The 13,572-nt window shown below is 36.2% G+C and overlaps 1 protein-coding gene across 1 annotated transcript in view; it reads right to left on the reverse strand.

Annotated features, from left to right (window-relative positions):
• The window catches only part of QRFPR (pyroglutamylated RFamide peptide receptor), a 61,086-nt gene that overhangs the window by 7,203 nt on the left and 40,311 nt on the right, over window positions 1-13,572 (reverse strand). The window contains exon 2 of the mRNA XM_063108860.1: window positions 2,346-2,504. Within this exon, the coding sequence (XP_062964930.1) occupies window positions 2,346-2,504 (159 nt within the window). The remainder of the gene's footprint in view (window positions 1-2,345; window positions 2,505-13,572) is intronic.

The raw sequence follows: 13,572 nt of genomic DNA on the forward strand, positions 1-13,572 counted from the left end.
TTGACTCAAAAGTCACCTTCTCTAGGGAAGCTTTGAAGGCCACCAGCACTTCACAATAAGCCGACCACTGAGTCCTTGTCGTTTCCAGGTGTCCTCTGCTGCAGCACCTTTGTCGCCCTTACTCATTTCTTCTCGACTTCTGAACGTCTCAAGGTTGGGGACAATGCCATCTTTGTTTCCTCAAATAAGATTTCAAGGAAAATGCCTGACCCTCAGTAGGGGCTGATCCATGTTTGCTGAATGGATGAATAACTTTTAAACATGACCACCCTCTATCATTTCTTCTAAAACTGAAAATACATTTATCATAAGCACAAACTCCTATAACTTCAGAAACCAGGGTGCTCTTTCCAAATTCTCCATTCTTTACAAGTCTGTTGAGAGGAATTGCCTTAATGGTGTGTCCTTAGTGAAGAAAAACAGAGATTAACTACCAAGGACCATCTCAAACTATGGATCTTAGCAGACTAGGGAGAGGACAAGACCAAGGGACCCAACTTTGATTTTAGGAATGATTTCCCAGTTGAAACTCTGCCTGTTCTTTCTATATTGGGTGAACCATTAAGGAAAAAAGTATATTGCTTTAGTCTCAGTTTAAGGAACTGAGACTCAGTTAAGCCATATTTTGGATTTATCATAAAGAAACACATGAACAGGCTCTGATTATAAAAAGTCATCATGATCCAGTGATCCAAGATAGTTCTAGGGCTCAAGTCTATCTGTCTACCTGTCTGTCTGTCTGTCTCTCTCCACATCACCATACACATCTATTCTATTCTAATCACATATGGTTGTCTTATGTCCATTCATTTTTCCAATCTTTAGTATAAATTCTGCAGAAATTTAGTCTAACTGATGTAGCTTATTGTCAACCCTCCTGGGTTTCCCGACCATTCAGGGATAGAAAGGCTAGGCTTAGATGAATATTACTGATACAATGGGTGACCACTTCTCAGCAAGAAAGCCTAGGGTCTCCCTGGCTGGAGCCTGGGGGCTAGGCAGTCTGAGCTGGAAGGAGTTACGGGGTATGATGGACAATCAATGACAGACAAGGCTGGTTCACAGTGCAACAGAGCTACAGGAGATGTCAGGCAACAGTGCGTGAAAGCCCCCCAGTGGGATATGAGTCTACTCGATCTTAAAACCTTCTTGTCTCCTATGACTCTTCTGAGTAGGAACTGCCTTGACTGCCTTTTATCAACTATGCTTTCAGATGTTAATACTACCTCCATCTCTCCTTCATTTTTAATAACTTCTCTTCCTTATCCTCTTTCCATACCCACGTGCTGTTTTCAGATGTTATGATGTTAGAAGGACGTCAATTATTAAAAGTCCAAAGATCTTTGAATTCTTTGTAGGGAAGGTGTGACACAAATTTGAAAATAACTAACTAAAACTAACAAATTTTCCCCTATTGATTTATCTATTCATTTCAATAAATTTAAACTGAATTTAATATTGCAAAATCTTCAGGGGTTCTTTCTGTAATTCCACAATCCTGGCTTAATTCTTACAGCAGAAATAAAAGTTAGCTCATTTTTCTCAAGTAAGATATTAGTAAAAATTGCTTTCTAACATTAGTTGCTTAGTATGCCTCTGATTATTTATCTGTAATGAATTCAAATCACTGTGAAGCACATTAAGGTTTTAAATAGCTCAATTACAATTACTGAATAGAGAAATTCTCCCATTTTACTGTGCTAGTCTTTAGGACATTGCTTCAAATTTACCATTTATTATGAGGTATGTGTTCATTATAACTTGCTGAATCAGGAAGAGTTTCAGCAAGCTGAAGATCCAGGAATACCTAAAGCAAATTATGCAGTGGGTGGAATTTGTCTTTGTCAAACACTCAGTACCCAGTGTTTCCACGCACCCTGTGATCTTTCACTACTGTGTACTCAACCCCAGGGCTGCCTCAGGGCAGCATACCTGTTCTCCACTTTTCTAAAACTACATTTCCTGTCCCCTGTCAAAACCTACCTGCCTTTGTTATCTTAGCTTAGAGCCTTCTTCTATCAAGATGACAGTTTACTGATCTAACAAATGTCAATGTGGCAATGCCACTGATGCGTTATCTTACATTAGCTGAATGTCATGCTTAGAAGTTGAACTTAAACTGAAGAAATATATCCAAAATGATAGATTTTCAGTGCTGCAGTGGGCCTGAGGAAGAGATGGGGTCAGGGTAGAAGCAAACAGAGAGAGGACCGAAACCCTCAAATTACACCCCAATGCCGACAAGTTAGACAAGAAGCTATTTTTCTAGTTTATAAACATGGGTTTCTTTGTTCTGTAATGAAGAATGACATTAGCACTGCCACTGACACATCCAGCGGCCTCACCTAGCATTGTGAAAGCCCTTCGGTTAGTGTATTGCCACTTCATTTTAAAAGGATGCACAAGTCCCTGGTGCCTTTCCACAGCAATGCAGGTCATAGTGAGAATTTCTGTCACAATAGCAGTAGACTGGACAAATGGCACCATCTTGCAAATGAAGGCACCTGCAGCAAGGAAATAGGACAAGATATACATAAAAAAGAATAAAAGTTTTACCGGACTCTTTGTAGTTGTCACATGTAGTTAATTCTGAGCCTTTGTTTAAAAGTTTCTTGATTATAATTTCATTACAGACACAAAATAATCAAGAAAGGTTATATTGGCTTATGTTTTCTCCCACTAACTGAATTCCAAGTCCCTAAATACTATGAAATTATTTATAATAAGACAATGAGAGGACAAATCAATATCAGCCATTGATAATAGGTAGAAAAAAATCAATGCAACTTTTGCATGGGGAAGAGAAAAGTCAGAGTGAACTGGTCTCCCGAAGTCTACACTACAGAGTAATCATTGATTCTTTCTTCCCTTTTGGTTCCCTGTCAAATCACAACAAAATAATAATTCTCATCAAAGACTTCCAGATGTTTTCTTTCATCTTTTATTTTCCTTTGACTCCCTATCCAAGACTTTATATATGGATTAAACCATTACACTTTCAAATGATTTTACTTTCCCTAATGCCAAGGTCTCCAATTTGTGGTTGCTGGGTAAGATTTGACTTGCAAACATACTACATTTAGTTTACATAATATTTTTAAAATATGTGAATACTTTGCCAGCATTTTTAAATGTTTATGCTATTTGTCTGGCCCCTTAACCATTTGGATTTGTAAGCCCTGGTCTGGCGTCTCTGCTCTTGAATCCATCCTGCTCACTGCTACTAAATTAATTATTCTCAACTATCAGAGAATCATAAACTCAGGAAATATAAAAAGCTGGAAGAGACCTCAGCAGTCATGTAGTCCAAGCTCACACCAAAAGCAGAAATTCTCTCCTCAACCTCTCTCACAAATTCTCTGCCATGCTCTGCTTAAATGCCTGCAGGGGAGGCCGCCTTGCTCCCGCACTCTCCTCACAGTAGGCCTTTGCATGGCTTTTCCTTCTCCTTGGAATGCTGTTTCTTAAAATAACTCCCTCATGACCCTCACTGAAGTCTTTGCTCAAATGTCACTGTGACGGTTAATTTTGTGTGTTAAGTTGGCTGGGCTAAGGGATACTTAGGTAGCTGATAGAACATCATTCCTGGGTGTGTCTGTGAGGGTGTTTCTGGAAGACATTAGAATTTGAATTGGTACACTGATTAAGGGAGTTCTCCTTTACCAATGTGGGTTGGCATCATCCAGTCTGTTGGGCCTGAATAGAACAAAAAGGCAAAGAAAGGGCGAGTTTGCTCCCTGCTTAAGCTGGAACATCCATCTTCTCCTGCCCTTGAACGTCAGCACTCCTCGTTCTCAGGCCTTCAGGTGTGGACTGGAACTGCACCACCAGCTTTCAGACAGCACACGGTGGGACTTCTCTGCCTCCTAAATCATGTGAGTCAATCCCTGATAATAAATCTCCTCCTATATATCTCTATATAGCCTATTGGTTCTGTTTCTCTGGAAACCCTGACTAATACAGTCACCTTATCAATCTGGCTGACCTACTCTAACAGCCATATTTGTAATTGCAGCCTGTCCCATTCCCTTTCTGCCTCCTCTCATTATCCACCTCTCCTACTCTGTTATTTTTCCATAACTCTTTCATCTTTTAACCTACTGATATATATATACACACACACACTATATATCTCATATGTATATTTTACTAATTAGTTTTTTTCATCATTTTTTGAAAGTCTCCCCACCCCCACTAGAATACAAACATTCCAAAAGCAAGGATTTTTGTCTATTTTCTTCACTAATATGTTCCCAGGCACACGGTTCTCAACAAATATTTATTGTTAAAGACAAGGAGTGACTAGGAGGTTCTAATCTCTAAAGGCATCCCATTCAATTTTGGAGAGACTCTAATTGGAAAACGTGCTTTTCAATTCCACTCACTTCTAGTTTTGCTTTCAGGGAGTCTCAGAACCAACTATCTTTTCCAAATAGAAGCTCCCTATTATTTGAAAGAAGCTCTCATGTTACTCCTTTTCTAGTTGCTTCAGCTGTTCCTGTGATATGCTTCTCAGATCTTTCAAAAAGGTCCATGCAGAAGGGAACTCGCTATTGACCACGAACCGTGTAGAAGGGAACCCACCATGCTCAGGCTGTGGTCTGGCCGAGGCAGGAACTGTGGGACTATATTGCCTCTCCAGGTCTGAACACCGTCTTCTGTGAGTAGAACTGAAAGTTGACATCAGCTTTCTGTGCTAGACTTTTCAAATGGTTGGCTTCCGTTGAACTTGAAATCAACTTGAAACAGGATTAATTTAATAGAAATTTCTGTCAGCTCAGGATTCCCTTACTTCCTATTCTATGACTAAAAGGAAAAGTATTTAGATACTACTCTAGATATTCCCCTTTCAGTCCTTTTTGAGATCTCCAAATGGCAACCCAAGAGCCAATCTCACTCACTCCCATTCCTTGTTCCAGTTTTCCAAATCCCAGCCCTGTTCAAAGTTAAGGCCCTTCCTTGTTTAGAAAAATAGTTTAGATGCCAAGTGCAGAAATATACTTTCAAGGCTAATAAATTTCACTGTGTTTGAATTCTTATACTATGAATGAATTAGCTTCCTTCAAATCCTGTTTTGGATGTGATACGTGAATAAATGAATATGTGAATAAATTATTAATCTGAATATTTCTCCTAGGTTTTTTTTTTTTCTTTTCCTGCAAATGTGATCAGAATTTTTTCTATTCTTTGAACCAAATTGTTTATAAAAATGTTGGACAGTCCAAGATTAAAGGAACACCAGAAGAAACTTTTCATGAAATGAACATGGGTTCATTATTAATGTATTTTAGTATAACTATCCAAACAAATAAGAATTTTTATGGCAGTATTCACTGTATTGTTATCTCATTATAATGCTATCCATCCTAAATATATTAATTTTGTCCATCATGATAGGAGGGGGCAATTTGTCAATTCTCTGATATCAGGATATACTCTGATCCTGACTCATCTGATCTATCAGTTAACCACTCTGAGCTTCAATTTCGTCATTTATAAAAAGGGATTAACAATACTCACCTGTCATGGGACGAATGTGTTTCATAAAATGACATAAGCACCAGAACAGGATGTGCCCTTTAATAAATGGCAGCTCCTTTATCATTGGGCAGCCCAATTAAAAGAACTGAGGTAAATTTGCTACACTTGGGGCTGACATGTTCTTTGTGGCTAAGCTGACCATGAAAAGATATCTAGTTTAATACCCGTTTTCCAGAAAAAGATGCTGAAGTTCAAAGGAGTTAAATGATACACTCATGTCCACAGAGCTGTTTATTGACAGAATGAGGCATGAGTCCAGGTCGTCTGACTCTAGTTCTTTCCATTTCATCACCCTCACTTATCTTAATGTACCCATGCTACACAGCACTTTTCTTGTCTACATGCTCAAAAATCATCTGTTTAACAACTCACTTGAGAGTTTTGCACCAAGCTGTAGTTCTATAATTTGTCATCTTACCCTTTTAATAAATTCAGACAGCATTCGCCCAACTCATTACTTCTGACATTTCTCCAACCAACTTTTAAAGAAATTACTGGCAATGTTTCCTTAATCACATTTCCAAGTTTCTTCTATGCTTTGGCAAGTAATTTATCTAGGATGTAGATGTGAGTTCTTTTAAAAATAGGTAGATGCTCTTTTGCTATCTACTCACTTATCTTGGATTCTTGTTTTCATCCTAACCATCTTTGCCTTTTTTAAATTGGGAGATCATTTTGCAAGATCTAGAAAACTGAAGCAAAAAGACCTTGAAGAATTTTGGGTTTTCTCTGCCCTTTCTTGAGCTTCTATCATCAACCCTCCCTTTCTTTTTTAGCTCCTTGTTTTGGTAATCTCTCCGGTAGCTCTTAGGTCAGCTCACTCCACACCTTAGTCTTCCCTGTGTGAATTATATGGGTCTAAGCTATTTTGCAAGAATGTGTCCTTTGTGATATTTCTTCCCATAAATGGAAATTTTCAACTGGGATAATCCTAAATGTCCTGTATAGGGCATTGTTTTATTGGGATGTCCTTTTCTTTTTTTTCCTTATAGGATTTTCTGATTTTTATATCAGAGCTGTATTTCACAAAGCCTGCCTGGAATGGATATTTCTAAAATAAGTTCTTAAAAAGGTAGCAAAGAACTTCTCTTTTGTTACCTTTATCTCTGGAAGGTAGAGTCCCTAAAATGTAGCAAACTATGGGCTATGCTCATTCTGTGTGTACTGTTCATTCTAAGGTAAGACAGTCTCAAATCCTACGATTGCAGTCTGCCTCCATTTTCTCTTCCATTTCTGTTATGTGTGACTTCTGCATAAGAAACTACAAAAGTTTTCTTTTGCCTACTGGATTAGGAGCAAATGTTTTGGTTTAGTATCTACTGCCTTCCATTTCTAACCTTAGCTTATTTATACAACTTTATTTTCCAAAACATGAACCTTTTGCTTTTGATGAGAATGGTGTCCACTCTCCTATCCCCCACCCCCTGTCACACATAGAGCAGGTCTCAATAATTCAGAAAGAAACACAATCTGATTATTTTTAAACATAATTCTTAAAAATTGAAAACAATTTGGATAGTATTAATATTCATCCTCCATTTCTAAAATGTTCTCGTTTCAAAACTGTTATATAAATGAAGTCATTGGGATTGACTTTTTTCATTCAGCATAATTCCCTGGAGACTGGAAGTTGTTACATTTATCAATAGTTTGTTCCTTTGAATTGCTGAGTAGTGTTCCATGGTATATATGTCCCAGTTTGCTTAACCATTCATCCACTGAAGGACATCTGGGCAGATTTTAGTTTTTGACTGATACAAATAAAAGAATTATGAATATTCATGTACAGGTTTTGGTGTGAACACAATTGTCATTTTGGGGGGATATATGCCCAAGAATGTAATTTCTGAGTTCTATAGTAATTGTATGTTCAGTTTTAGAAGAAACTGCCAAACTAATTTTCAGAGTGGTTGTATGATTTTACACTCTTGCTGGCAAAGCATAATTAATCCAGTTTCTTTACATCCTCACCAGCATTTGGTGTTGTCCCTATTTTTTATTTTTGCTATTCTGATAGCTGTATAGTGATCTCTCATAGTGATTTTGATTTGGATTTCTCTGATGGTGAATAGTGCTGAAAATCTCATGTGCTTATTTGCCATATTTATATCCCCTTTGATGAAATGTCTCTTCATGTCTTTTGTCCATTTTCTCATTAGATTGTCTTTTTACTGTTGAGTTTTAAGTGTTCTTTGTATATTCTAGGTACTAGTCCTTTGTCGGATATGTGCTTTATAAATATTTTCTCCCAATCTGTAGCTAGTATTTTCATCTCTTCACAGGGGCTTTCACAGATCAAAAGTGTTTAATTTTGATGGGGCCCAATTTATCAATTTGTTCTTCTATGCATTGTGCTTTTTTAGTGACAGTTAAGATCTCTAAAGATCTCTGTGCCTAACCCTGAAGATTTTCTCATATTTTTTTCTAAAAGCTTCATGGTGTTGTATTTACATTTAAGTCTACATGGTCCATTTTGAATAACATTTTGTGTAAGATGTGAGATTTAGTTTAAGGTTTTTTGCTTTTTGTTTGTTTGTTTTGGCCTATGAATGTCCAATCATTCTAGCACCATTTCTTGAACCATCTTTCATTGAATCACACATTTGTCAAAAACCAGTTGAGCATATTTGCATAGATCTAATTTGGGGTCCTATATTCTGTTCCATTGATCTTTGACTATCCTTCTGCCAATACCACATTGTCTTGATTATTTTACCTACGGAGTAAGCTTAACTATTAGGATAGAATGATTCCTCCCATTTCCATCTTCTTTGTCAAGATTGTTTTAGTTAATCTATGGCCTGTGTCCATGCATATAAATTTTAGAATAAGCTTGTCTATATCTACAAAAATTGTTTCTGAGATTTTGGTAGTAATTACATTAAATTTATAGACCAATTTTAGGAGAATTGACATTTTTAATATATCGAATCTTCCAATCCACAAACAGTGTCTCTCCATTTATTTATGTACTCTTTGATTTCTTCCATCAGCATTTTGTAATTTTAGGCATACAGAACCTATACATGTTTTGTAAAGCATACATCTAAATATTTCATTTTCTTTGGAGTAATAGTAAGTAGTACTGTGTTTTTCATTTCAGTTTCTGCATGGTACTTGTTAATATATGAGAATGTATTTAATTTTGTATGTTTATCTTGTATCAGGCCAGCCCGTGGCTCACTTGGTAGAGTGCGGTGCTGATAACACCAAGGCCACGGGTTCGGATCCTATATAGGGATGGCCGGTTTGCTCACTGGCTGAGCATGGTACTGACAACACCAAACCAAGGGTTGAGATCCCCTTACCGGTCATCTTTAATAAAAAAAAAAGAAAGAAAGAAAAAAAAAAAAAAGATCTTGTATCCTGTGACCTTGATGAACTCACTTATTACTTTTAGGGGTTTTTTTTGTAGATTCTGTGGTATTTTCTACATAACATATAATGCCATCTGCAAATAGAGATAGTTTTATTTCTTCCTTTTCAATCTGCATGTCTTTTATTTATTGTCCTTGCCCCCCTTAGTGGGAGCATAAGTGTTGCATAAGGGTGGTGAGAGCAGACATCCTTGCTTTGTTCTCAGTCTTAGAAAAAAGTCATCCAGTCTTTCACCATTAAATATGATGTTAACTGTAGGTTTTTTTTGCGATGCTCTTATAAAGTTAAGGAAGTTCCTCTCTCTTACTAACTTGCTACGTATTTTTCTCATGAATAAGTGTTGAAACTTGTCAAATATTTTTCCTGTGTCAATTGATATAATCATATAATTTATCTTCTTTAGCTTGTTGATATAATACATCACCTTGATTTTTGGATGTTGAGCCAGTCTTGCATACCTGGGATAAATCCTGCTTAGTCATGACATATAATCCTTTTCATACATTATTGGATTCTGTCCACTAATATATTGAGAATTTTTGTGTCTGAGTTCATGAGAGATATTGGTCTGCAGTTTTCTTTTTATGGTACTGTCCTTGGCTGGTTTAAGTGTCAGGGTGATAAAGTCCTAAAATAAATTGAGAAGTGTTCCTTCCTATTCTATTTTCTGGAAGAGTTTTTGTAAAATTGGTGTTAATGCTTTTTTAAATCTTTGGTAGAATTCTCCAGTGAAATCACCTGGGTCTGGAGATTTCTTTCTTGGGAGCTTTTTAGTTACAAATTCAATTTATTTCTTCCTTTTAAAAATATTTTTCATAAAAGAATTATGAGCATATGGTCCAAAATCAGAAGGGCTACAATGGAAAAGAATCTCTGCCCACTCCCCAATACCTACTTATTTTTAATTCTTCTGCTGGGTTCCCTCACATCTTTAAGTAAATAGACTTGTATTGCTTTTTCTTGACTTACTGATTTTAGATGATATATGTTGACTTCCTTCTAGGACAGAGGAGCTTTTGATTTACTTTTATCACCTCTGTCCTTGCTTCTCTCACAGCTTCTAACTTTCTTATAACACTCTCTTTAATAACTTCTTTGCAAAGGTTTTAGGGGATGTATTTCTTAAATTCTTGCATGTAGTTTCCTTTACCATTGACATTTAAAGTAATATACTAACCCTCTATTCATTAGCCTATCAACTTCCAACAGTTTATCTTGTCTCCCATATTGTAAGGTGACAATATCTCACCTCCATACCTATCTCCTCCTTTTCTACTTCTTTTCTTCCTCCAAACTTTTTACTTATACATTTACATTTACTCTGTCAGTACTGATATCTTCTCATTCTGTTCCATAACCACCTTAATTCTTCTTCACTTGTCCTACATTTTAACTATAAAAGATTAAAACTTTATTATAAACAGCATTTTCATTATCATGACTCAACATTACCTACAAATCCAATGCGTATGATCTAAATAGATATCCCTTTCAGTGGCTGTATAGTCAAGATCCTCGTGAATTTACTTATTGCTCTAAAGTATACCATATTTTAATTTGCTTTCTACATGGGGCGTGACTTTTTTTGTAAGTATTTTTTGTTTATATATTTAATTTTTTCTAGAGTTTTGTACTGCATTTCTTTATTCTAGTTGGGAGATGAAACATGTGCCTTCTGAACCACAGTATACCAGTTCAGAGTATGAGCTCTGGCACTGGGCTGTTTGGGTTTGGATTATGGGTCCACTTACTTGTTAAACATGTGACCGAAGGCAAAGTACCCTACCTCACTGCTGTCTTGGGTTTTATGTATAAAATATAGATGACAATAACAGTACTTGCCTCATAGGACTCTTGGAGAATTACATGAAATAGTAAGTGTAATGTATTTAGGACAGTGCCTGGTACTACATAAAAATGCATTCATCAGTGTTAGCTACTCTTACTACTATCATCATCACCATCATCATCATCATCATCACCTTTACTATACATCTCAACTTTTAACATAACATATATGTACTGTTTGAAATGAAATCCAGTATTTGTTCTTTAAGACTTCTCCTAGAAGACCAGACTTCCTATTTTGGTAACTGCAGTTTGTGTTTTGTTCTGTTTTCAATGGCTGTTCTAAAACTGTCATCTTTAAAATCATTTTTAATGGATCCCTTCTCCAGTTTCTTTAACTTCATGGCTTCTTATTTTTTTGTATCAATCTTTTTCAAGTAACTTCTTCAAAATAATGAGTAAGTAAGCACTTCAAGTTCTTACATATCTGAAAATGTCTATAGTTTGACTTAAAATCAATATCATCTTCCTTTAGGATGTTGAAGACCTTGCTTTATTGACTTTTAGCAACAGATGGTGCAAATGTGTCTATACTGTCAGTCTGATTTTTGTTCCCTTATAAATATCCTGATTTGCCATTTGGAAGCTTTTATTGATCTCTTTGTAATTCAAATTCTGAAATGTTATGGGGATGTGTTGAAGTATATGTTATTTTTACTCTTTTCCATCAGCTCTGTGTGTGTCTTTTAAATTTGGAGCCTCTCATTGCTTTATCTCTGTGCTTTTCTTTGTACATTTCTTGTGGAACTCCTATTAGTCAGATGTTGGAATTCCTGAATTGATTCTCGTTTGTTTATACCTCTTGTTTATATATATTTTTTTTGTTTTATAAATTTTCTTTGTCTATTTGCTCCACATTATGGAGATTTTCTTGTCTTTGCCTTGTAACCCTTCTAATTTACATATAATCTTAGCAATCATATTTTTACTTTCAAGAGCTTTTTCTTGCTCTCAAAATGTTTCTTTTCACAGAAGCATGCTCTTGATTTATGAAGTCAGTATTTTCTTAAATATAGACATCTCCTACTTAATATCACTAAGCCATTCCTGAAAATGAGACATTCTATTTGAAAATGTACACTGGTAGCCTATTTCCCCCTATTTAAAATGATGGGAAAATTAAATTCCTAAAAGATTTTCTTAGGTGTAACTAAAACACAGTGTTTGGAGTTTGGATGCGTTGTCCCCTCCAAAACTCATGTAGAAATTTGATCTCCAATGTGGCAGTGTTGGAAACTGATTGAGTCATAGGGGCAGATCCCTCATGAATGGATTAATGCTCTCCCTGGGGCAGGGGGGATTAATGAGTGAGTTCTCGTTCTATTAGTTCCCATGAGAGCTTGTTGCTTAAAAAGATCCTGGCACCTTCTCTCTCTCTCTTGCTTCTCTCTCTCTTGCTTCCTCTCGCCATGTGATCTGCTTGTACCCGCTGGCTCCCTGCCACTTTCCACCATGAGTAGAAGCAGCCTGAGGCCCGTGCCAGATGCAGCTGTCCCAGAATCGTAAGCCAAATAAACCTCTCTTCTTTATAAATTACCTAGTCTCAGGTAATTCTGTTATAGCAACACAAAACGGACTAAAACACACAGGAAAGCCATAATTTAATATATAAAATGTTTAAAATATTGCCCCCCTATTGCAAAAGTTATCAAATGATTTGTATGCATGCTGCTCTGTATCAGCAACATGCACAATTTCCATGGTGCAACATATTATGTTTCCACAAGGCATAGCCACCAGCATACAGAAATTAATATATATGTTAGAAAAATGTAGGTAAAATTTGCAATAAAAACAAGGCAATTTCCTGGGATGGCCTGTTATTCATGAAGAAAAGAGCATACTGGAAGCTTGAAGAAAGCTGAAAGGGGAGAAGGGCTAAAATGTAGTCATTGCATTGGTTGGGGAAGATGATGTCATGAGTAAGCTGAATGGCAAAAGACAATTTCAGAAACTCAGAAACTGGCAAAGATTCTTCATCATTTTCATGCTAAGGTAAAGACTTCTGAACGGATCTTTAGGGGAGGTAGTTGTCATTTCAGGATGAAAAACTACAAGAGATTTACTTACCATCCTCAAGTTTATAGCACCTTTGCAAGGTGCTATAAGAAACATTAGGCAATCATAGTCCACCAAGTTCAAGGATTAGGTTTTATTATTTTATCTATTTAGCCCACAAATTATGTTCAGCAAGTGGTGTTCAGTGGTTTGATTGAATGCTTCCAGATTATCACTGTAATTAAGTTTTTCAGACTGATGTTCTGAACAAGTTCAATACTTGTTGATTTCTCAGCATGGCATTTAGAGAATACTTCAACATCCTTTCTACTTCTCAAAACCAGTCTTCTTTCACAATAAGTAAAATGATGTGATGCTTCTCCTAGTATCATCAACATTTGGTACACACATCCCTTCGTGAACACTAATTGTGATTTTGATGTTCTACCAACTACATTTGGTATATAACTCGAGATTTTTGCTATGTGTCTTTTTGTTTAGAATGTTTTATTAAGTTTAGGGACAGAAATGTTTCTTATAATCAGCTAAGAAATTGTTGTGTTGAATGATACATTCATTGTAGAAGTTTGGGACTTAAAAGCCAATAGGGATTTCACTGGGAAAACATCAAATGAGGAGATGTTCTTCAGAATACATCTGTAATAGAAAAATACTAATGAGAGTTTATTTCTAAGTTCTCTACTACAAATAAAACATTCCTTCCAGGTTTCACTTATTAGTTTTTTTGTCCTGTTCTGTTTTATTCTGAAAACTTTCTTCAACTGTCTGACAATCCTTGGTCATCCC

This window comes from Cynocephalus volans, chromosome 9, assembly GCF_027409185.1.
Source record: "Cynocephalus volans isolate mCynVol1 chromosome 9, mCynVol1.pri, whole genome shotgun sequence".
NCBI classification, from domain to species: Eukaryota; Metazoa; Chordata; class Mammalia; order Dermoptera; family Cynocephalidae; genus Cynocephalus; species Cynocephalus volans.